This window comes from Nicotiana tomentosiformis, chromosome 12, assembly GCF_000390325.3.
Source record: "Nicotiana tomentosiformis chromosome 12, ASM39032v3, whole genome shotgun sequence".
In the NCBI taxonomy this organism is placed as follows: domain Eukaryota; kingdom Viridiplantae; phylum Streptophyta; class Magnoliopsida; order Solanales; family Solanaceae; genus Nicotiana; species Nicotiana tomentosiformis.
The window spans coordinates 81,151,467-81,176,927 of record NC_090823.1 but is presented as its reverse complement, the minus strand read 5'-3'; the positions used below and the strand labels follow the sequence as shown (position 1 = coordinate 81,176,927).

General features: G+C 36.5%; 1 protein-coding gene across 1 annotated transcript; it reads right to left on the bottom strand.

Moving 5' to 3' along the window:
* Positions 1-17,044: 17,044 nt before the first annotated feature.
* On the bottom strand, positions 17,045-20,647 carry LOC104097545 (probable auxin efflux carrier component 1b). The gene is made up of 6 exons (XM_009604127.4): positions 19,148-20,647; positions 18,313-18,574; positions 18,148-18,233; positions 17,901-18,058; positions 17,716-17,792; positions 17,045-17,399 (listed from the first exon to the last, which is right to left on the bottom strand). Exons 1-6 carry the CDS (start codon positions 20,274-20,276, stop codon positions 17,333-17,335), a joined length of 1,779 nt encoding a protein of 592 aa, XP_009602422.1. The 5' UTR covers positions 20,277-20,647; the 3' UTR covers positions 17,045-17,332.
* Positions 20,648-25,461: the final 4,814 nt, after the last annotated feature.

The window sequence follows — 25,461 nt, the reverse complement described above, 5'->3', positions numbered from 1 at the left end:
CGCCTGACACGCATTAAATGTCTTGGTAAGCTAAACCGACAGACAACTATCACGGACGTCATGGTCGGGCTCGATGCAAATGTCAGCGCATATCCAATCGAGCCATTGAGAAATCATATCGTTTCTCACTGCATCCTTACCGAGAAACGAGGGGACTATCTGTATACGGTTGAAATAGATTTCGGCCTTCGTACGATTGATCGAGGTCGAAATATAATGGATCGAAGAAAGGCTTCGTAATATCGAGATGGGTTCCGAAGATGGTACGAACAAGCTTCAGATTTCAGATATAGGTCAAACACCGAGTTCGAAGTCATTATCGAGCTCGGGTCCGAATCAAACTATGATGAGATGATTTCGAGCTTAAGGGGCAGAGGCCAACCGATACCGAGCCCGAATCATCACCTGATCCCGAGTCCACATCGAGCTCTAGAAGCAATACCGACCAACGCCGAGGCCGATCGTGCTCGAGCTCACAGACAAGAGCCGTTGCAAACACACTAAGGGAGAGAATCTCGGCAGAAATTAGAGAAAAGTTGATTTATCATAGGTTCTGCACTATGTATTTTTAATTATATCTAAAGTATGATCCTCCACTATAAAGAGGATGGCTACATTTCCGTAGAAGGCAGTTTTTTCTTTGCTTACATTGTAACTAAAGTATCATACACTCCTATATTGAAGAGTTATTCTGCAAGCTTCATACATTGATTCATCTTGATTAGTCCTAAAAATCATCTTCTTTCCAACCTTATTTATTTGGTATCCGTATTTAAGATTTCTATTCAGCTATATCAAATATCCTTAGAACTACGTATAAATTCAACTCTATCCGTTTTTCGGGTAAACACGGACTGCTATAACCACAACTCTATATAAGTGAGTTTTCTCAATAGTAGATCCCAAATTCACATAAAGGAGGAGCTTGTAGTAAATTGACAGTTAGTGCATGTAAAATTAACGTAATGAGGGCATCAAACACATAATTAAAAAGGTTGTCCATTTGCAATAAATCATTCTTGAAGTTAAACGAGGCAGGAGAAGTTGTTTATTGAATTCTTGCTAAAAGTGGAAGTTGGCCATCCCATTGACCAAAAGCTAAATGAAGGTTCAGTTCATATGTGGGCAGGCATAGCACTAAAAGATTAAAAGTAGCCAAAAAAATGCCTAAAATTAAGAGGAAGGGCTGGGAGATCGTTTTTTGTGTCCCACTGTAAATGTACATTTTATAGTTATGTATTCTTTAGGAGATCACGATATAGAATATCAGTAAATAAAACACAAGAAAACAATAAATAAAAAACTTGAAACATCTTCATAGGATTTATTAATTTTTTCTATTCAAGTAATGAAGATCATTTCCGCCTTTGAGACAAAAAATGATACTACACTAGTTAGATTATAACGTTTATGGTCATGGACAAAGTTGGATCTAATTTATGACCAATGGTGGAGGCAAGATTTTATTAAGCAAATTCAAAAAAATAAAAGAAGTAAAACGTGAAGAATCAAGAAAATTCAATATCTAGTATGTATATATATATATATATATATATATATATATATATATATATATATAAAAAGAAATTTGATCTTACAGATACAAAATGTAAGTTTTAAACGAAAGAGATTTGGACCAAGATTTTTGTGAAGGTTTAATGCAAGTCTGCAGCTATAAGCACTAAACAAAAGGAAATTAGCCAAGAATGTTGCCAAAAGAGAAAATAATGGTTTTCATTTGTAATACACTAACTAAATAGGTTATGAAAAATAGGGTCACAAAAATCAAGGTGGAGCAAGTATATACTTCAGACTATTGTATGGTATATTATTGCAAAGCATGCCATTGTTATTAGGAGCTAGAAACCGTTGCGTAATGCGTACTATATATAACTCATATTGTTTAATTCGACGTTATTACATCATATTATTTCCCTCTTATGTAAGCTAATGTGGATTGCGTTAATTAGTTAAATTCGTAGTTTTCAAAGAAAAGCATTAATCGTTGTAAGACTGGCATTAGTGGCAGACAAACATTTAACATTTAAAGATAATTATGTCTCAGACAAAAGCGTTACGAGTTAATTAAAGTTTATTACGTGATAGAAAATCAATAAAAAGCTTCAAAAAGTTGAACAAGGTATAGTGGCGCATGTGGTATGAATAGTTTATTGCAAGTACTACTATCTTAATACTAATCAAGCTGGAATAATCATATCATTCACTAAACATGATAAAGGTCGAAAATATCACTTTCAAGCAGTACTTAAAATCCAATAAAATTATGCAAAAATAAATATCACAATTTTTATTTAGCAGCTATTTGCAGCCACTTCGAATTAACGAATAAATAGTACTGAAATGCCTTTTTCTTCCCTTTAAATAATTATCATTAGCATTTACAGCTTTTTTGGACATGTAATTGTTTTATATGATGTCACTTTCAATTAATTAGTGTTGCTTTTTTAGTTATGCCCGGAATGCTGAATGATTTACCTAAAAACGTGGGGTACCTTTTGATTAACTGAAATAATGGCATGGGCGGTTCTTTATCTACATTTATATTATAATAATAACCTATTATACCATAAAACATTACGATAAAATGGTAAATGTTTTTCCACCTTTAATCAATGATTTAGGAATAGGGGTGTTCATAAAAATCGAATCAAAGCGAACCAAACCGACCAAAAACCCCGATACGTTGTTTGGTTTTGGTTTTAAATTTTAAAAACCGATCAAATTTGGTTTGATTTGGTTTTAGTTTTAATCAAAAAATAACCGAAAAAACGAACCAAACTGATTATAAAAGTAACTATTTAAATTTATTATTACACATATATAAATGTATATTTTTATATAAAGTTTTTAAAATTTTATGGGACATATTAGTCATTTATATTTTTAGTCTAGTTCTTTGCTATTATAATAATCTAATTCTTTGCTTTCTAGTTTGATTGGTAGTTTTCTTTTGCTAAGTGCAAGAATTTATTTTATGTTAAAAATAATCAATTTTAATTGAGTACTTAAATTATTCATCACTATTTGAGTCAATTATCATCAATATATCTTGATAAATGATAGATTTCTCAAAGAACAATTGGTTTAATAGCGATACATTGAAAATGTAGTCGCCGAAATATGCGTTTGGTAGTGTATGTCTCATATTTTTTTTTAAAAACCGAAAAATCGACAAAAATCGAATCGATAAAAAAACGGCTTAATTGATTTGGTTTGGTTCCAATACTTAAAAAATTAACTTACTTGGTTTGATTTGTTTTTAGAGAAAAATCGACTCAAACCTAACCATGACCCTATTTAGGAACCGAGGTTTGAAAATAGAATCCTCTCTAATAATGAGAGTTAAAAACCTACCATGGTGGGTTCTCTACCTCGACCTAGCCTCGCAGACTAGGGGCAAACAAAAATATAATAACATTACCTCACATTGTGATTTGCGATACAATAAATTCATAATCAAGTAAGACGAACAAAAAAAATGCATGTATGGTATATTACTATTGGTGAAAGTCTCTTGTTTAATAAGTGTAAGTTTAAATTTTACTGTATCAATTTTCATAGGAAAAGTATCTCCAAAATCACCTTTAACCAAATCGAGTAAAGCCCAACCTAAATAATAACGCAGTAGTCATACGACTAAGTGGACGTTTATATATAAGAATTGTGAAATTTCGGGGAAAAGTTAAAAATAAAAAAATAAAAAAAATATTTGGAGACTGGAGTTGTGTTTGGACATAAATACAATTTGAAGTTGTTTCTGAATTTTTATGAGTGATTTGGAGTGAAAAATAGCTTTTTAGAGTTTTTAAAATTTTTAAAAAAATTATAATTCAACTTTAAGTTGGATTTTGAATTTTATGGTCAAATACTGATTCCGAAAAAAAAAAAGTTAAAAATGATTTTTTTTTTTATTGCCAAATGAGCCCTAAGAAACGACCAATTTAATTCCAGCACATGTTAGTAACTTCCTTTTCTTTTGTATTAATTAATTTTCATATATTTTGCAATATTGCAAAATATAATTAATTTCTAAAATTATATATATACATTTCTTTGGTCGAAATAAACAACATGAGTAATAATAATAATTGAGACAAACATCTTTGAAGGGAAAGGGCCAAAAAGACCCTTCAATAGGGAAAATAGAGCAAATTTGCTCTTGTTTTTAATTTGGTCCCAAATATAGTCTTTATCATTAGTGGATTAGTTCAGATTTGTTTTTCTAACTATCGAAAATAGAGCAATTTTGTCTTTTGTTTAACTTAATTTGGTCTGAATATGCCCTTATCATCAGTGGACTGGCTCACATTTGTCCCTGAGAAATTAATCGACTTTCAACTTCTTATTTTTACCCATTTAAAATATATTTTAATATTAAAATAGAGCACCATATTGCAAGACAATTATATTAAAACCAATATATCTTTGTAAAAGCTATTACCATAAAAATTACACAGATCCAAAATAGTTAAAAGCGCCGAAAACATCTAATTGCTCATCAGATTCTTATCTTTTTCCTATTTAAAATTATTTTCTCTCCTGAAATTTAACAATAATTAAACATAACAACAATTCTAGAAAACTAATCATTTTTATGATATAAATAAATAATCTTCAAGAATCTAAATACAAACTAAAATTCGTAAATCAATAAGAAATAATTAAAAGTAAATCGAAAAATTGCAGAGAATTATTATGTATACTTAACAACAAGTCTGCAGCTATGCCACAATGAACAAAATCTATAAAATATTAGTTTTATTTCGTTTGAGCTAAATTATGCATATAATTGCAATTGCATAGACAAGAGAATATTGATCTTCACAAAGACAGAAACTAAACGAGAGAAAGATTATTAGTTATCCTTTGAACAAAATAAAATATTTTACTCTAATCCTGCTTTTAATGTGTATTTCTAAAGATTTTTTATACATGTTTTTTTTCTTTTATTTTATTCCTCTTGTTGTTTTATAAATAGAAGTCAAATAAATTTTTAACCCTAAAATAAAAGGGTTGATCGAAAATAAATATTGTTAATTTTGAGGGGCAAATATGAGCTAGTCCACTCATTATAAGAACACATTTGAGACTAAATTCAAACTGAGGGAAAATTTGTTCTATTTCTCATAATTGAGGGACAATTCTGAAGGCCATATTTGGGACCAAATTCAAAATAAGGATATTGTTTATCCGAAAAACGGATAGAGTTAAATTTGTACGTAGTTCTAAGGGTATGTGGTATAACTTGACACAAATCGTAAGAGAAAGTAGAAATGTTGAATACTGACCGTGAACAATGAAATACAAACGAAGCTAAAAAGGGAAGGATTTATGAATAAGCAAAATGAATCAATGTATAAGGCTCAAAAAGGATAACCTCTCAATATGGGAATGTATCAACAGTATTTGAGTTGCCGTGTACTAATGACTTGGTCTACAGAAATAATAGTCATCCCTCTTATAGTGGAGGGATCCTACTTTTAGATATAATAAAAAATACATAGTGGAGAACCTATGATAAATGAGTATTTTCCTAATTTTCGTGGGGATTCCTTTTCTTAGTTCGGCTGTAACGGCTCTTGTCGCTTGCCTCGATCTTGATCGAACTTGGTATCGGTCGGTTTCCAGGCTAAGAGCTCGATGCGGGCTCGAGCTCGGTATTAACTCGGGGTCCGGTATTGACTTGGGCTCGATATTGATTGGCATCTGGCCCTTAAGCTCGGTTCCGTTGCTTCTCATCATAGTTCGATTTGAACTCGAGCTCAATAATGGCGTCGAGCTCGGTATTTAATCTGACCCCGAAACTCGAAGCTCGTTCGTGCCTTCTTCAAATCTCACCTCGATATTATGAAGACGTTAATCCGTCCATCTTCACCAATCATATGAATGTCGAAAACGGTTTTGACAGTATACAGATAGTACCCTTGTTTCTTGGGAAGGATGTGGCGAGAAACGATATGATTTTCCAACGGCTCGATTAGATATACACCGACATTTTTATCGAGTCCGACCATGACGTACGTGATAGTTGTACTGTCGGTTCAGTTTACCAAGGCATTAAATGCATGTCAGACGGTGGTCGGCCACTGCTGATGTTGAGTCGTCGTTGCTCAACGTATAAATAGCCCCCTTTTTTTAACATTCATCACTTTTGCGCTTCCAACCTCCAAATTTTTCTAAGTTCTTTCTCGTATCTTCTGAGTTCACCTGTAAGTCTGTGATTATTACTGCAAAATATTTCTTCTGTGATTTTCAGTGCAAAATCTCTTTTTAAAACACCACACCTTTGTCATTTCCTTCTGTTTTTGATCTCTAAAATAAAAAATGACGAAAATATCTAAAACCGTCCCTCAAAAAGAAAAAGCTTCTTTTTTACAGCCTGCCGTCGATAAAACGCCGGTGGAGCCACGGCTTGAGGAGTGTGTTCCTAGGGCGTGTGTTCTTACATCCGATTTTAGGGTTGATAAAGCCTCGTCGGTTCCTGGTCGATGTAAACCAGTATCTAGATATATGTGCTCGATAACTAAGGGACACCTCGAGCAACTGAGGAAGAATTGTAACTGGGAGAAAATAGAAGTGATAATCCCGGCTCCTGAAGAAGATATCACTACTTTTATGAAAGGGTTTTTAAGTGTGTATACTTACCCTTTTATGTTGGGCCCCCTCGACCCCGTCGTTATCGATTTTTTCCGCCAATACCAAATAACCCTAGGCCAAATCCATCCTTCATTTTGGTGGATTGTTATTCTGATCCGCTTCTTCGTGAACAAGATCGAGGGGATGCCTTTTACCCTCGACCATCTCATTAGACAGTATAAGAAAACCGTCGACACCCCAAAGGCAGTTCTGTCGATAGTGGTTTATGAGCCTCTGCCCCGAACTGAGGGGATAGAAAAGTCCCCGAATTGCTGGAGATCGAGGATGCCTCTCACCGAAGTCAACAAAAGGTGGATATATCTGAAGGGGCCGGTCCTGAACATCTCTGAACCGAAGAGAACGCCCCAAGCCACTCGCCTACTCTCCTCGCTTTTTCCAAATGGGCGATTTGGGAAGCCCAAGCTTTGGGGACCCTCGGGGTAGGCTGATCACACGAAGGATAGGATCCCTTCCGTGATTTGTTTACTAGTATCGAGGATGTTGCTAGCCCCAGTGATGTGTCGGGCTTTTTCTACGAAGTGCAACAAGCTATGAATCGGGTATGTTCTAATTCCCTTCATTGGTACCACCTTTATGTTTGTTTTTCTTTTCTGACTCATTTTCTTCTTCCTTCATAGGCCTCAGTGGTTCATCGAGAAGCATGTTCTCGATCTCGAGGTGAGATGAGTTGGTACGAGGCCGACCTCCGAAGGGTCACTGAAGAGAGACACGCCCTAAAACTACTCTGCGGGCAAATGGAAGAGGAAATCAGAGAGCTCCGAGCCGAGTTGGCCAAGGCTCACCAAGACCAAACCGACTTGATTGAGTAGGTAATGTTAATCTTAAAAACTCATGGGCTTTTCTCAGGATCGGAGGCTAATATTTCGATCTCACAGCTGCAACAGAAGCTCGAGATGATCGGGCAGCTTCTTGAGGAGGTTGATATAATAAGGGCGGAGACCATGGGATGGAAAGATGGCATGGACCGCCTTGCTGCTGAAAAAGAAACTGTTCGGGCCCAATTATTATCGGCCGAAAGTCAACTTCAAGGTATAAAGGATAGGAGCTCGGTTCAAGCAAGGAAAATAGAGGAGCTCGAGACCCTGTTGGCTTCAGAACTTGCTAAGGCCAGAGTTGAAGCAGAAAAGGTATAGGCCGAGGCGGATGCATTCGTGGCTGTCTATCAGGCCGATGCCGAGGCCGCTCAGGTACAGGCAAGAAAGGAAATCGATACCTCTCAAACTCGAGCATACTGGGTTGCTAAAATCACCAAATGCTAATCTCGGAGGGAGACCCCCGAGGAAATCCATGCTTGAGGTTTCGATCTCACCGAAGAGATAAAAGAGGCTAAAGAACTTGAAGCCGAAGCTGGAGCCCTGGCTTTCGATGATGATGATGATGATAGTAAGAGCGGGTCTGAGAGCGGGGAGGAGCTTGATGGTGAAGAGGCTGCTCCCGGAGATAATCAGGAACCTCAGGGTTTTTTGTTTTTGATCTTTTTTTTTTTGTGTATGGTCCTGATCGGACCTTGTAAATACTTTTATATATGAAGATCTTTTCCTTTCCCGATTTGTCTTTGTTTCATACTCTGCCTTGTGAAAACTTTGTTTCAGTCAAGCCTTATGAAAACTCTCTTTCATTCATGCCTTATGAAAGTTTTCATAAGTTTGAGGCTTTAGGCAATTTGAACGAAGCCGTATCTTATAGTCTTTATAACCGAGTGAGTGATTGCTCGAACTAGAAGTAATCGTAGCCCGTAGGCCTTTAATAGTCGAGTAAGTGATTGCTCGAACTCGAAATAAGATTAGCCCTTAGGCTCAGTAGTCGAGTGAGTGATTGCTCGAACTCGAAATGACGTAGCCCTTAGGCTTAGTGGTCGAGTGAGTGATTGCTCGAACTCGAAATAAGAGTAGCCCGTAGGCTTAGTAGTCGAGTGATTGATTGATTGCTCGAACTCGAATAAGAGTAGCTCGTAGGCTTAGTGGTTGAGTGCATGATTGCTCGAACTCGTAATAAGAGTAATATGTAGGCATAGTGGTCGAGTGAGTGATTGCTCGAACTCTAAATAAGAGTAGCCCGTAGGCTTAGTGGTCGAGTGAGTGATTGCTCGAACTCGAAATAAGAGTATCCCGTAGGCTTAGTAGTCGAGTGAGTGATTACTCAAACTCGAAATAAGAGTATCCCGTAGGCTTAGTGGTTGAGTGAGTGATTGCTGGAACTCGAAATAGTGGCCCGTAGGCTTATTAGTTGAGTGAGTGATTGCTCGAACTCGAAATAAGAGTAGCCCTTAAGCTTAGTGGTTTAGTGAGTGATTGCTCGAACTCAAAATAAGAGTAGTCTGTAGGCTTAGTAGTCGAGTGAGTGATTGCTCGAACTCAAAATAAGAGTAGTCTGTAGGCTTAGTGGTCTAGTGAGTGATTGCTCGAACTCGAAATAATAGTAGCCCGTAGGCTTAGTGGTTGAGTGAGTGATTGCTCGAACTTGAAATAAGAGTAGTCTGTAGGCTTAGTAGTCGAGTGAGTGATTGCTTAAACTCGAAATAAGAGTAACCCGTAGGTTTTGTAGTCAAGTGAGTGAGTGCTCGAACTCGAAGTGAAGTAGCCCGTAGGCTTAGTGGGACTTGATCTCGTTGATGTTTTGGTTGGCAGTCCCCGATTTATGGGGTAATGGTCGGTGCTTAAGCCTATTTGCATAATAGATCACGAAATAGAGGATGGATTCTGAGATATGAGATATGGGTAAAACATTCTGTTTATGTCATTATACATGTGTCTATGTTCTGTACCAGGGATCGAGCAAACTACATGATCATGGTCCGTTTTGACCATTTGGCTCTTACAATTTTTCCTATCAAAACCCTGTTGTCATGAAGTAACTTTCTTGTTTCGAACTTGATAATCAAACTTGATGTATTTGAGGGCAATGCCCCCCAGTATTCAAGGTTGATTGTAGAGAGCCCTCGGATGTTGTTGAATCATGCTAAGTTAGCATGATCAATGGTTGCCTCATTAAAAACCTTGCCGAAAAAACCCATTTGGGACAAAAACCGGTCAAAGGAAAAAAGAGTGCAATGCGTGCTTTCAGGCCTGAAGGCTTCGAGCCGAATAATCCATTCCTGTTTTTGATCGAACACCTGCAAGGGTTAATTTCGAAATATAAATAGACGTTGGAGGTTGTACCTTAACAGTAGTATCGTTTTAGGTTCGACACATTCCAATTTTTTGGTAGTTGCTTGTCGTTTATTATACCGAGCTTATAGGTTCCTTTACCGGCGATTTCGAGGACCTGATACGGTCCTTCCCAGTTCAGACCCAATTTTCCTTCACTTGAATTTCGGGTGTTGAGGGTTACTTTCCTTAGCACTAAGCCCGATTTTAAAATATCGAAGATTGGTTCTTCGATTATAATACCTTTCGATCCACTATTTTTTGGGCAGCTAATCGGACGAGAGCTGTTTCTCATTTTTCGTCCAATAATTTTAGGCTCGTGTTCATCATCTCTTTATTCGATTCATTTGTTGCATATCGAAAAATGATGCTAGGTTCCCCGACCTCAACCGGGATAAGAGCTTCGGTGCCATAAACCCACGAGAATGGTGTCGCCCCGGTGCTCGATTTTGATGTTGTGCAGTAAGCCCATACGACTTCGGGTAGTATTTATCTCCATCTTTCTTTAGCGTCAGTTAATCTTTTCTTAATATTTTGGATGATGGTTCTGTTGGTCGATTCAGCCTGTCCGTTTCCGTTGGGATGATAAGGTGTTGATAGGATCCTTTTGATTTTGTGGTCTTCGAGAAATTTGGTTACTTTGCTTCCGATGAATTGCTTTCCATTGTCACATACAATTTCGGATGGCATCCCGAACCGACATATGATGTGGTCCCAAATAAAGTCTATTACCTCATTTTCTCTGACTTTCTCGAAAGCCTGTGCTTTAACCCATTTAGAGAAATAATCAGTCATAAACAAAATAAACTGAGCCTTACCTGGGGCCGATGGGAGAGGGCCGACGATGTCCATTTCCCATTTCATAAAAGGCCAAGGAGATAAGACCGAGTGGAGAAGTTCCCCGGGCTGATGAATCATGGGTGAATGTCTTTGACATTTATCGTATTTTCGAATGAACCCTCTTTGCATCTTTGTCCATATCGATCCAATAATATCCTGCTCTGATTATTTTTTGGACTAATGAATCGGCACCAGAATGATTTCCACAAGTGCCCTCGTGAATCTCATGTAGGATGTAGTTGCTATCTCCCGGTCCCAAATATATTGCCAGTGGACCATCAAACATCCTTCTAAACAACGTCCCATCATTGGATAAGGTGAACTGTGCAGCTTTTGTGCGTAGAGCTCTTGACTCATTTGGGTCCGATGGAAGTTTCTTGTCCTTGAAGTATTCTATATATTTGATTCTCCAATCCCAGGTTAGACTTGTGGAGTTTACCTCAGCGTGACCTTCCTCAATTACGGATCTCAAGAATTGGACGACAGTCCCCGAGCTGATCTCATCTTCCTCAACCGATGATCCCAAATTTGCAAGTGCATCGGCCTCACTATTTTGTTCTCGAGGTACATGCTATAAAGTCCATTCCTTGAAACGATGCAAAGATACCTGCAGTTTGTCTAAATACCTTTGCATTCTATCCTCTCGAACTTCGAAGGTTTTGTTTACTTGATTCACCACCAATAAAGAGTCACACTTGGCTTCAATGACTTCTGCCCCCAAGCTTTTAGCCAGATCGAGACCTGCAATCATGGCCTCGTACTTGGCCACATTGTTATTTAACCTAGAAGTTTTGATAGATTGCCTAATAGTGCTACCCGTGAGCGGTTTCAAAATAATGCCTAGCCCGGACCCCTTCACATTCAAAGCACCATCTGTGAAGAGGGTCCATACTCACGATGGTTTACCCGATTTTAACAAGAGTTCCTTTTCAACTTTGAGTACGAGGATTAGCGTAAAATAGGCCCCGAAGTTCGCTAAAATGTGAGACTTGATGGCCATCCGGGGTTGATATTCGATATCGTACCCACTGAGTTTGACAGCCCATTTGGCCAATCTGCCCGATAGTTCGGGCTTGTACAAGATATTACAAAGTGGGTAAGTGGTTAATACGCATATGGGGTAACATTGAAAGTATGGTCTTAACTTTCTAGAGGCGCTTATTAGAGCAAGTGCCAATTTCTCTAAGTGTAGATATCTAGTTTGTGCTTCTCCTAAGGTTCGACTTATATAATAAACGAAAAATTACGTACCTAGCTCCTTTCGAACTAGACACCACTTATCGCGATTTCCGATACTGCTAAGTACAAGCAAAGTTTCTCGTCTGCCTTTGGAGTGTGAAGCAATGGTGGGCTCGATAGATATCTCTTCAATTCCTCTAACGCTTGTTGGCATTCCGGGGTCCAGGCAAAATCGTTCTTCTTTTTTAGTAGAGAGAAAAATTGGTGGCTTCGATCCGACGACCTCGAAATGAATCGTCCTAAGGCAGTTATCCATCTTCTTAGCTTTTGCATGGCTTTTACACTATCGGCGGTGATATCTTCGATGGCCTTGATTTTATCGGGGTCGATCTCGATTCCCCGAATCGATATCATAAAGCCAAGGAACTTGCCCGAACTGACCCCGAAAGCACATTTTTCGGGGTTGAGCTTCATGTTGTATTTCCTTAAAATCTCGAACGTTTCCTATAAATGAACCAAATGGTCCTCTACGCACAGGGACTTAACTTACATGTCATCAATATAAACTTCCATCGATTTACCTATTTGTTCCTCGAACATTTTATTTACTAGGCGTTGGTAAGTAGCTCCTGTATTTTTTAGCCCGAAGGGCATTACATTATAACAATATGTTCCATACTTGGTGATAAATAAAGTTTTTTCTCGGTCCGCCGGGTTCATTTGGATTTGATTATACCCGGAATAGGCATCGAGAAAAGTAAGGATCTCGTGGCTTGTCGTGGCATCGATCAAACGATCGATGTTAGGCAGTGGAAAATAATCTTTGGGGTATGCCTTGTTTAAATACTTATAATCTACACACATTCTAAGTTTGTTCCCTTTTTTAGGGACTACAACTACATTGGCTAGCCATTCGAGATATTTCACCTCGCGAATGGACCCAATTTTGAGAAGTTTAGTTACCTCATCCTTTATAAATGTATGCTTTACCTTGGACTGGGGTCTTCTCTTTTGGTTCACCGGTTTGAACCTTGGGTCCAGGCTTAGGCGATTCGTCGTTATATCCGGTAGGATCCCTGTTATGTCTAAATGGGACCAAGCAAAACAATCTATGTTATCAATAAGAAATTGAATAAGCTTTTTCCTGGGTTTGGGGGTTAATCCCGTTCCGAGGTATACCTTTCGTTCGGGCTGATATTCGATTAGTATGACTTGCTCTAGTTCTTCAACCGTTGATTGGGTAGAGTCGGAATCATCTGGAATAACGAAGGATCGAGGGATCCCTTGCTCATCATCTTCGTCAATCTTCTGATTTTCTAGTTGGGTCGAAGCTGACATCTGTGATTGCTATTTGGCATCACGTTCCCCCTTTGATTCCGACCCCTTTGTTGATGAAGGTGAGGATATCGGAATTGCTTCTTCGACGACAAACATTTCTCTTGCGGGCGGTTGTTCTCCGTACACTATTTTGACTCCCTTTGATATGGGAATTTAAGAATCTAGTGGAGGGTTGAAGGTACATCTCTCATATTATGGATCCATGGCCTTCCAAAAATGGTATTGTTCCTTATATCGCCTTAGATTACGTGGAACTTCATTTCTTAGATGGTCTCGACCACGTTTATCTGCCGAATTATCTCGCTTTTGGTAGTTTGACATGCTATATTGAATCCGTTTAGAACCGGGGTTGTGGGTACGACCTGGTCCTACATACCGAGTAGTTCTACGACCTTCAATCTAATAATGTTGGTCGAGCTACCTGGATCAATTAACACATGCTTAACTTTAGTTTTATTCATAAGTACGGATATTACCATTGCATTATTATGAGGTCGCGTGACTCCTTCTGCATCTTCATCATTAAAGAACAGGGTTCCTATGGGTGCGTAGTCATGAGTTCGAGGTCGCTTCTCTTTCATAATTGATGTCTTAATGCATTTAAGCATCGGCCCTTGAGGGGTATCGACGTCACCTATGATCATGTGGATGATGTGATGTGGTTCTTCCTGTTCATTTTTCCTACCGAAATCCCTGTTTTTAAAATGGTTTTTGGCCCTGTCACTTAAAAATTTTCGAAGGTGCCCTTTATTGAATAACCAGGCTACCTCCTCTCTTAGCTGCATGCAATCTTCCGTTCTGTGGCAGTGGATGCCATGATATTCGTGCATTTGATTGGGGTTCCTCTGGGCAGGATTAGTCTGCATGGGTCGAGGCCATTTAGTGTCTTTGATGCGTCCGATAGCCGACATGATGGCGGACACATCGATGCTGAAGTTATACTCCGATAACTGTGGTGCTTCCTTAGTTCTGGTAGGGCGGTAGGCCTATCGAACTCATTCCTGTTCTTCAACCCCCGAGACCCTTGAGCTCGATCACTTCTTTTATTGCCTTGTCTAGGGTTACGTCTCGATTCATTAACCATGTAGTCTCCACTATATGGTCGGTATCGGTCCCTAATCGGCCCTTGTTCTCGATTGATGTCCCTTCTAACAGCGGGTCCAGAAACCAACTGATCGTCTTTGACTCTAATTTTCGATTGATACCGATTATGCACGTCAGCCCAAGTAATAGCTGGGTATTCGATCAGGTTATGCTTCAACCGCCGTGAAGCCATCGAACTTCGTTCGTTGAAATCTTGAGTGAAAGCCTGAACAACCCAATCGTCTGTGACTGGTGGTAGATCCATTCGTTCCATTTGGAAACGAGATGCGAATTCCCTTAACATATCGTTATTCTTTTGTCTTACCTTGAACAGGTCTGACTTCCTAGTCTCGACCTTTATGGCCCCAGCGTGTGCTTTTATGAAAGAATCTACAAGCATAGCAAAAGCATCGATAGAATTAGATGGTAAATTATGATACCATATCATTGCTCCCTTTGACAGGGTTTCACCGAATTTCTTCAATAATACGGATTCGATTTCATCGTCCTCTAGATCCTTCCCTTTAATGGCACATGTGTAAGAGGTGACATGTTCGTTGGGGTCGGTAGTTCTGCTATATTTAGGAATCTCGGGCATGTGGAACTTCTTTGGGATCGATTTAGGAGCCGCGCCTGGGGGAAAGGCTTTTGTACGAACCTTTTGGAATCTAAGCCCTTCAATATCGGTGGTGCCCCCGGGATCTGATCAACCCTGGAGTTATATGTTTCTATTTTTTTATCGTTCGTCTCAATCCTCCTTTTTCCTGATTCTATTTGTTTGATCAGTTCTTCGAACATCTTAACAATTTCGGGATTAGTCCCCGACTCTTGCTCATTTGACCGTTATAAAATCCTAATTTTAAAGTGAACATCATTACTAGAAGTAATAGGTTGTGCTGTTACAATTACTTGTGGCCCTAGTTGCTAGTTGTTGGGACACGGTTGTTGTAATTTAGTGCAAGCATTTACTTGTACCGTCAAGAAAACAGAGGTTGTTCACTTGTTTGGAAACATAGGACTATTTAATGTCTATGGAAAATAAGAGGCAGAGATAAACCAAAAAACAGAATTAAATGCACATAGGATTTTATCTCTGCTTCTTCAAGTTATGTAAATATAATTCAGAACTCAGAGCCTCCAAAATTAATTTTTTCTGTGAAAATCCTGAAACTCTAGATTCACAGAAAATTGGGAGTGGAGAAAAAGTGACAAACAATTATGATAGTGACCATGCAGGTTCAACCACTTTTTTTTTTTTTTTTTTTTACGATTCACTGTATATGTATCTGACTAATGTAAATAGTCCCGAATAATAAAATATTTTATATCAAAAGGTCCTCCATTTTCAGAATTATTTTCTCACTTAGTTTCAGTCTCCTTATTCTTTTGCTATGTTCACAGGACATGCCTTGCCATTATAAAAAGTAAAATATAATGCTTTACAGTGAAAAACTCAATAAATGTTAGCTGTACTTGCAAGTTGGTAAGCTAAAGAGAAATTTGAAAGTTTCTTTTGCTTTTTTCTTTTTTAAAGAAATGATAACTGCTTTGGAAAATACTACAGAATCGAAGTTTTCATAGTTTATTCAAGATTTTGGTGATGCGTTCATTTTTTATTTTATTTACTCCCTCTGTTCACTTTTAATTAGGGATGTTCATAAAAATCCGAAAAATCGACCAAAAAAACCGATACTTTTTAGGTTTTGTTTTGTTTTTGAATTTAAAAAACCGATCAAATTTGATTTGATTTTGCTTTAAATAAAAAAATAACCAAACTAAACCGATTATAGAAGTAGCTATTTAAATTATTATTTATGCCTATATATATGTATATTTTTATATAAAGTTTTTAAAATTTTATGGTACAATTAGCTATTTTTATTTTTAGTCTAGTTCTTTGTTATTATAATAATCTAATTTTTTGCTTTTACATTCTAGTTTGAATAGTAGTTTTTTTTTTGCTAAGTACAAGAATTTATTATTTGTTTAAAATAATCAATTTTAATTGAGTAATTAAATTATTCATCACTATTTGATTCAATCATCATCAATACATCTTGGTAATGATAAATTTTCAAAGGGCAATTGGTTTGGGTATGTTACGTTGAAAATGTAGCAGGGAATATGTGTTTCGTAATGTATGTTCATATTTAAGAAAATAACAGATAAATAACCAAAAAACCGACAAAACCTGAATCGATATAAAATCGATTTAATTGTTTTGGTTCTCCAATATTTGAAAAATCGACTTACTTGGTTTGATTTCTTTTTAGGAAAAAAATAACCATGAACACCCCTACTTTTTATTGTCAAATATTCTAAAAATAAATTTTTATTTTTACTTATCAATTTTCACATATCAAGAAAATATAATTTACTTTTCATGTTTTGCCCTTAGTATTAATTATTTATTCTAAATTATTTTTTAAATTCATTAAATACTAAATATTAATTAGTATGACTATCATGATAAATTATACACTTTATTTTTATTATTTGTTAAGCGACGGAAGAGTCGAAAGTGAACAACTAATTCTAAAGAGTTTTCCCCTCTTCGCTACCATTCCAAAACAAAGGACAAGTCAAAAAGCAACCAAACAAGCAGACTAAACACTTAAAAAGTAATGTCCAATATATTTTTTCCACTTAATAAGCACATTAACCATGCGAATGAAAATAAATAAATAAGAAAAGCATCCCATTTCCCACAGAAATATTTAGGTTAGTAGTATCTTTTTGAAACCTTCAAAAAGTTAAAAGAGAGACAATGGCACCTAAAATAGCAAATGAACTTCAACTTTCTTCATGGAAAAGAACAAAAGACATGTAGGCCTAGAATAGCACAAAGTTCAAAAGTGGAAAAGAGGACAAAGAGACAACAAAAGAATTCAACTAAAATTCCTCTATTGGCTGTGCCCAACAATGAACCATTCACAATTCCACTTTGCTTTCATTCTTGTCTCTCCCTCTTTTTCACTTTCTGTTAGAAAGCCAAAAAAAACCCGATGGCAAAAGGGTCTTTAACTTTTCCTTTACAAAAACTTCAGCAGCTTAGTGCTTGATCAGCTTCAAAGCCCCAACAAAATGTAGTAAACCAAAGTGATAGGAAGAGCTACCAACATCCCAAATATAACCCTGCAATTATCACAAAAAGTTTAATAGGCATTAAAAAAACCAAAATATTCAACAACATTTTAAAGTTCTTAGGCAAGATCTCTAGATTTACATTCAAGATAAAATAGGTACTCCCTTAGTTTCAATTTAAATGGGTTGTTTGACTAGTTACGGAGTTTAAGAGAAAAATATACTTTTGAAACTTATGGTCTAAGTTTTTCATTAAGGATAAAATGAAGAGTTTAAAGTTAAATTATTTTCAATTGTAGAAGTGTGTCATTCTTTTTGGAACGGACATATAAATTGAAACGGAGGGAGTAGTATTTTGAGGCCTCACCCTGTGCTCAATATAGCAGGATGGACACCATATTCCTTGGCAAAGACAAATGGAACAATTCCCTGAGGTAGAGCTGCCTGAAAAAATGAAAGTTTTACAAAATTATCAGTCATATGAGTGGTGGCAATATAGACTGTTATTTTTCAAATTTCAGTATATAGTTTTCACAATAAAGATTCTTTTACCTGAACAATAGCAATATGCAAGAGCACGCCTCGTAGACCAACAGCAATGGAGGCAGCAGCCATGACTGCAGGACCAGTGAGAAATCTCACACCCATTGAGAAAGCAGCAACTGTATTCCCACAGGCAATAATTCTAGGTGATAATGCCATGAACAAACCTGCAGTTTACAAGAAGAAAATCCGTTCAAAACATTAACATGAAGGGAAGTTCATGTAAGGATTTGTAATTGTTATAACACAAACATACCAAGACTAAACATTGCCATTCCAAGTCCAGCATCAGAAAGAATCGATATTGATTTTGCTATAATCGCAGGCATTTGAACATTCCACCTGCAACAATTGGGATTAGTCACGAGTCTAACTATAGCAAATGGCGTACAAATTAAGGTAATTTTTGGTATACTCATACTTGAACGAGACCAATGACCAAGTGAGGCCAATGATGCTGGAGTAAGTGTTCGGGTTCCTAATAAGTTTTCGCCACACCATAATCAAAATGAGCCTAGTCATAACACTAGCAGGTGGCAGGGCAGTAGCCTTGATCTCTTCTTGAGCAATCTTGGGACGGAGCTCGGTTGTGGAGCCAATCTTCGATAGCACCGGCCCTTCATTTCCATTCAGGTTCTGTTTGTTCCCGAACGTGAACTCTTCTCGCCCAAATTCATCGTAATCTAATTCGAGGACATCAAACAATCAATCAATAAGAACACCTAGATAATTGAAGTTAGTATTAAAATGAAATGGACAAGGATACAAATGATTCATATAACTAATCTAGCTAGTTTGGATTCAGGCATAGTTACTGATTGACTAAAAATCGCCAGACATGATCAAGGAAATGGGGTGCTAAAATACAAACTCAACCAATTTCCTATGCAACATGAGATGACAAAAGTAATACAAGCATGTCTGTCTCATGAGAAGACAAAAATATGACCATAATTTCAGGAATTGGATATGCAAGGCGCCAAACTTATGCCTGAAACAAGAAACTAATAAAAGAAAAAAAAACCAATAAGGCAAAAGGACTTAACAAACTAACCCTTCAACCCATCACAAGCTAACAATAGAAAAATCTTATGTATAACAACATATTTCATCAAACACAAATCTATCTAGTTGCATCAGAAAATAGAAATAGCAACAACAAGAAACACAATATTATGCATATATCCAAAATAAACCAAACAAATTTAAAAAAGGTGGAAACATGGTATATTTTCATAGTGAAAATGAGCATTTACCCTTTGGGTGAGCTCCAACTCCAAGCTCATTGCCATAGTCACCTCCCCTAAAGACATGAATCCCTCCTTCAGATACAGGTGAAGCACTTGAACTCCAAACAAACATGTGAAGATCTTTTCCACCTTCTGCACCATTAGCTTTCTTCTTGGTCACCGGTCCGGTTGCCGGAGAAAATATTCCGGCATTAGTAGGAGCAGGGTACCCTGCATTTCCCTGTCCATAAACCCCATTTCCTCTCCCAAATCCAGCATTTCCACTCTCCTCATCAAATCCAAAGTTCCCAAAATTTGATGTCCTAGGACTCATATTTGCATTTTTACCATTCACCATTGAGTAGAAATCAGTGTGGTTAAAGCTAGAACCTCTAGGAGTTGGATTTCTTGAAGATTGTAATGAATAAATCTCAGCATTGGTTAAGTTTGATGGTCTAGGGGTTAATGAAAGACCAGAATTAAGACCACCATGTGATTTTCTTGAAAAAATTTCAGACCTTGAACTAGTTGATTTTCTAACAGTAACATGAAGTTTCCCATCTTCACCAACTTCAGCTTGAGTTTCTAATGGTTCTTTCCCATCTAATGAAATAATATCAGAATCCACTTTAAAGGAAATAATATCCCCTGCAGTATCAGGAAACTGTTCTGCAATAAGCATTCTTGCACCTCTATATTCAAACAAGAAAAGCATCAAAGTGTACCAAATGATACATTGAAGCACCACAATTTGGACCATTAAACTTCCTGAGGCTTCACCATACATACCTTTTAACAAAGGGATTCCCATAACTAAAGTGTTTGGTAAAGTGGAAAGAGAGAACAAAGTAATTGACCATTCAAGGGAACCTCTTGAACTCATTCTTGACCAAATGGCTAGAACAAAAAGGACTATGACTTTTTGAAGAGTGTCAGCAGCAATGAACCTGTAGTTCATTGCATAAGGATTGTTGGAAGCAATGAAGTGAAAAGATAGCAATGGAACAGCAAAAAGAGCAACAAATCTATTGATCCCTGAACATTGATCTGGGGTGAAGATTTTCCACCATTTTACTGAACCATAAGCTAAGATCATTGCTACATAAAGTGGAACTACAGCAGTGAGAACATGGTAAAGGTCTGAAAGTGATATCATTTTTTTCTTAACTGATGAAACTCAGCAAAAAGACTCAAAACTTTTTTTGTTCACAAAACAAAAGGCACAGATCAGAAAATGGCTTTGATCACAAAACACATATGGGGTTTTGTATTCAATGAAAGAAAATGAAAAAGATCCAAAGTTGCCCTCAATAACCCCTCTGTTCTTCTCTCAAGAAAACTGCAGCTTAAAAAGAGCTACTACTCCTACTACTGATTTTTGGCTGAGTTTAAACTTTAAAAGGAGAATGAGAAGTAAATAAAAGGAAGAGGTTTTTGTGGGAAATGACAGAAGTGATATGATATATTTATTTATGGGAATTAAAAGGCAGACAAAGAAGTAAAAGCTCAGGTCCTTTAAAAGCTTTCTTTTTTGTATGCAAGTCTTTTCATGATGAGAGAGAGACCTTCTCTTACCCAGAATTCAGAAAGACATTTTCATATTTTATGGATGATTATGTTTTTTTATTTCTCACTTGGTATTAAGCTCTAGTTTAGCTATAGATTTTGGCTACTCTCTTTCAAAAAAAAATCAAAAATATTATTTGTTCATAAAATATGATCAGTTTTTTAAAAAAATAATTTTTTTTAAAATTCTCAAAAATTGATTTAAGACCGTTTTTAGATTAAAAAAAATTTTCCCCCACTCACAAAACTTCAACTTCTTTTTCAAATAAAATGCATGTTCAAACACAATTTTAATTATCAAAAATTATTTTCTAACACAATTTCAAAAATTATTTTTTCAAGTTTCAATCAAATCTATGTCCAAATGCAAGCTAAATGCCACTATTGAGTTCCAATCAATTCAAATTCGTGCTGCATAAGATTCTTTAAAAAATAAAATACAAAAAAAAAAATTAACTCGAAATTCGAAATTTCTAATTAATAGTAGAAAAATCTTATTAATTCCACTGCAACTCTTGTGGTGATAAATATGTAAATTCCCGTTTCTCTTAAAACCCAAACAAAAGAAAAGGAAAATATAAAGCAGAGAAATATATTTAATCAAAAACCTGTATGCATTGTTTACTGTTGTCACTTCAATAAAATTATATACATTTTTATTCAATCTACATACGCATATTACACATAATGTAACATCAGGATTTTTCAAGAATGTTTATGATATTTGGAAATTTTAAAAATTATGTTTGAAAATTTTATGGTATTTTCTGGTACTGATGGAATTAGTTAATTAAAGAAGACACAAAAAAATAAAAATAAAAATTGGGAAGCAACATCAGCTCTCATTCTCCGATCTCAAATGATAAGGAAAAGACCAACCAGCATTCCAGAGAAAAGGAAAGAAGAGGAAGATAAAGAGCCCTTTTGTAAAAAGATTCTCACCACTTTTTTTTCTGTAAATTATTATATGGATTACTACTTAACCTATTTTTTTGACAGCCTTTATGACTCATACCTTAGAACATTTCTAACTTTTACTGTTGTCGGATGAAAAAGCAAACTTTTCTATGAGGAGCCAACATTTCCGTTTTTCACTCTCTTTTTCTGATTTTGTCCTAGATAAAAAATACAAGGTTACTTTTTAATTAATTTATTTTCTTTATAAATTTTTATTTTCATTATTTTAATTTCTTTTCATTTTAAGTTTTTATTTGATTTTTACTTTTTAATTTCTTTTTTAATTTTAAAATATATTTTTCTTTATACATTATTTATCATTTATTTTTCTACTTTTACTTCTTCTGATTCCATGTAATTGAAATTTGACATATGTTATACTATTTTTTTTTTTGTGCGGGGGCGAGGGGAGGGGGGAATTTTAAAATTTTGTTATATTTATGGTTCCAATTTACTTATTTTAGTGGTATTGGCTTGTTCTTTTTTTTTTTTGGTAACTAACTTATTTTATTAATCACCAAGTATCAATTACAAAGCCATAGCAAAGCTAACACAGCTTGCTATCAATCTCTGGACACATCATACTCTACTTCCTAGAAACATAAGCTATGTAAAAAAGACTTATTCCTAGGAGTTACTTGAACACTACAAACATAAGCTACTTCCTTCGCATTCTGCTCCCACACTCGATTCTTTTGCTCAAAAATTCGATTGTTCCTTTCAATCCATATTTGATGAACTTCTTCTGCATACACAACTTTGAAGATCTGTACTCGTTGTGATTTTCCTCTAGCACATTGAATTGCCCACTGTGTAAATTGCTATCAATCTATAGGTCCCAAATATTGTGTTTGTATCCAGTGGCAGAGTTTACTCCAAATTTGCTTGGTGTATTCACACTGCATGAATAAGTGATCTCTCATTTCCTCTTGCCTGCTGCATAACACACATTGAGTATCAACATTAATCCCCAACTTGCTCAGTCTATCACAAGTCATCAATCTTCCATGCATCATAAGCCACATTGTAAACCTTGCTTTTGGTCGTGCTGCATTATTGAACATTAAGCTCTTCCATTCCACCCTGCTGTAATCTCCAAGCCAATATAAGTAGATTTGTCTAATTAAGCTTTTTTTGTGAGTTTGCTTAAATTGTCTATTTGCCAGTATCGCATTTGCCTCTATCACTTTTCTCACCATCCAGCAAACTTGCTATGGTATTGCATTGTATCAATCTGCTGACTTTTGATATAATATGTATGAATCCATCGAATTCATAGTTTGTCTTATTTGTGTACTAAGTCCCAACAGATTTTTACAATGGTTGTTTTGTTCCATAACTTCATATTGGTGATATTGAGACCACCCCCAGCTTTAGGTAAACATACTTTGTCCCATGCAACCAATGCCTTTTTTGTGATTTCATTAACCCCCGACTATATATAAGACCTGCATAATCCCTCTACAACCTTGATCACTTTTGTTGGTAATATAAACAGTTGTGCCCAGAAAGCTTGTATACCAAACAACACACTTTGAACTAACTGCACCCTCCCAACATAAGATAAGGTCTTCGCAGTCCAAAAAGTAATTCTGGCAGTCATTTTGTCAATAAGAGGTTGCCATTGAAGAACACTTAGCTTCTTGGTAGACAAAGGTACACCTAGTTATTTGAAAGGTAATTCTCCAGCATAAAGGTCCAAATACTGTAGAATTTGTTATCTATTATCTGTAGTAACCCCCCCCCCCCACCTCCCCCAAAGTAGGCTCCACTCTTATTGAGATTTGCTTGTAGCCTAGAAACTTGAGTGAATTGATAGAATTTTTGTTGCATTGCTTGTATTGATTTCAAATCTCCTCTGGCAAATAACAGTAAATCATCAGCAAAACTTGGGTGTGTGATCCCTAGTTTGGCACATTTAGGGTGATGCTTAAACTCTTTCACCATCTTTAGATTAGCCAGATTTCTGCTCAAGTATTCTATTGATATAGGAAACAAAAAGGGTGACATTGGATCACCCTGCCTCAAACCCTTAGCAGCATTGAATGGTTCTATTGGCTCGCCATTAACAATAATAAAATAGTTGACTGTTTGGATGCACTACATGACCCAAGAGATGAACAATTGAGGAAGCCCCAATTCTTCCATAGCTTGCTTCACATATGGCCATTCAACATAATCATAGGCTTTCTGTAAATCAATCTTTATCATGCAACGAGGAGAGATGTTCTTTCTAGAATAGGCCTTCACCAACTCATGTGCCAGAATTATGTTATCTGCAATCCTCCTCTTAGGTATAAATCTTGCCTGGGCTTCATTGATAATTGTACTGATTATTCCTTGCATTCTTGATGCCATAATCTTAGAGATCAATTTATATATCATAGTGCAACAAGCAATTGGCCTGAATTTCTTAACAGTTTTTGGCTTATTAATCTTAGGAACCAAGGTAATGGTTGTACAGTTTATAGCTCTGTATAGTTTCCCAGTAGCAAAGAACTCCAGGACAGCTTCAGTAACTTCATCTTTGATAATTGGCCAAGCTTTTTTAAAGAAACATGCATTGTATCCATCAACACCTTGTCTTCTCCAATAGAGCACAATCCTTCATAAATCTCTTCTACAGTCACATCTTTACATAGGTTAATTCTGTGCTGCTGATTAAGCTTTGGTCCCCTTTGCATCACCATTTTATCTATAGCAGGAAGTGAATGAGCAGCAGAGTTCCCATCAATGATTTGTAAAATTCTACAATCTCCCTTTTGATGCTCTCTGGGTCTATTAGCCTGCTTCTAGTAATAGAATTAAGCTTCAGTATTTGCTTTCTTTGGCTCCTTTCTTTCATAATAGTTGTGAAGTATTTTGTATTGGAATCTCCTAGGTTTATCCATTTTGCTCTGGCTTTCTGCTTCAAAGCTCCCTCTTCAATCATATCTCATTTTTCTAAATTTTGCACCAGTCCCTTCTCCTCTAACAATAGTTCATCAGAGAAATTAGTAGTAATGCTTCTTTGAACCCTTTCAAGATCAATTCTGGCTTTCTCAATCTTCTGTCTTATTAACTTGAACTCCTCAACATTAAGCTTTCTCAATATCGGCCTTAGTGCTTTGAGCTTTAACTAAATATTCTACATACTCTTCCTGTGGACTCTCTGCTGCCATACTTGCTGAACATTGCTTAGAAATCTCTCATGTTCTGCCCATACATTGAAAAATCTGAATGGAGTCTTCCTGCTTCCATGGTTATCAGTTAGGGTTAGGCTCATAAGAGCACGATCAGATATAAAAGGCATCTCATATACAATAGTTATATGCCCACATTGCATCGTTCATTCATATTTGCCAAATATCCTGTCAATTCTGCTCCATATCCTGTCACTCCCATCTTGCTTATTAGACCATGTATAATAATCACCTTTCCAAGCCAGTTCACTAAGCCTTAAGTCTTGGATACATTTGCTGAAGTCTTGAATTCCAGCCATGGTAATTGGATTACCATGTATCTTATCTTGTAATTGTAGGACATCATTAAAATTTGCTCCAATCAACCATGGTGTGGAGGTCATTTGTCCTATCTCTATTAAGCTCTCTCATAGTTGCTTTCTTCTTTCTACTGTGTTAAAGCCATAGACTACCGATACTACACATTCTTGATCCTTCATAACATCTCTAACAGAACAATGAATAACTTGTGCTTCTGCCTTGATTAGATTGACTGAGTAGTAGTTTGGATCCCATATCATCCATATTCTTCCATTTACTACATCATTATAATTATTGAGTATCTCCCAGCCATGGGCAATGTGGTAGCTAACTCTT

Bases quoted from the DNA above. Each gene is read 5' to 3' on its own strand.
- LOC104097545 (XM_009604127.4), bottom strand. From the start codon at position 20,276: ATGATATCACTTTCAGACCTTTACCATGTTCTCACTGCTGTAGTTCCA. The intron at 18,575-19,147 runs GTAAATGCTCAT...TCCTCGAATTAG, and splicing joins AGTTGGAGCTCACCCAAAGG to ATTACGATGAATTTGGGCGA. The intron at 17,400-17,715 runs GTGAGGCCTCAA...TGATAATTGCAG, and splicing joins CCTGCTATATTGAGCACAGG to GGTTATATTTGGGATGTTGG.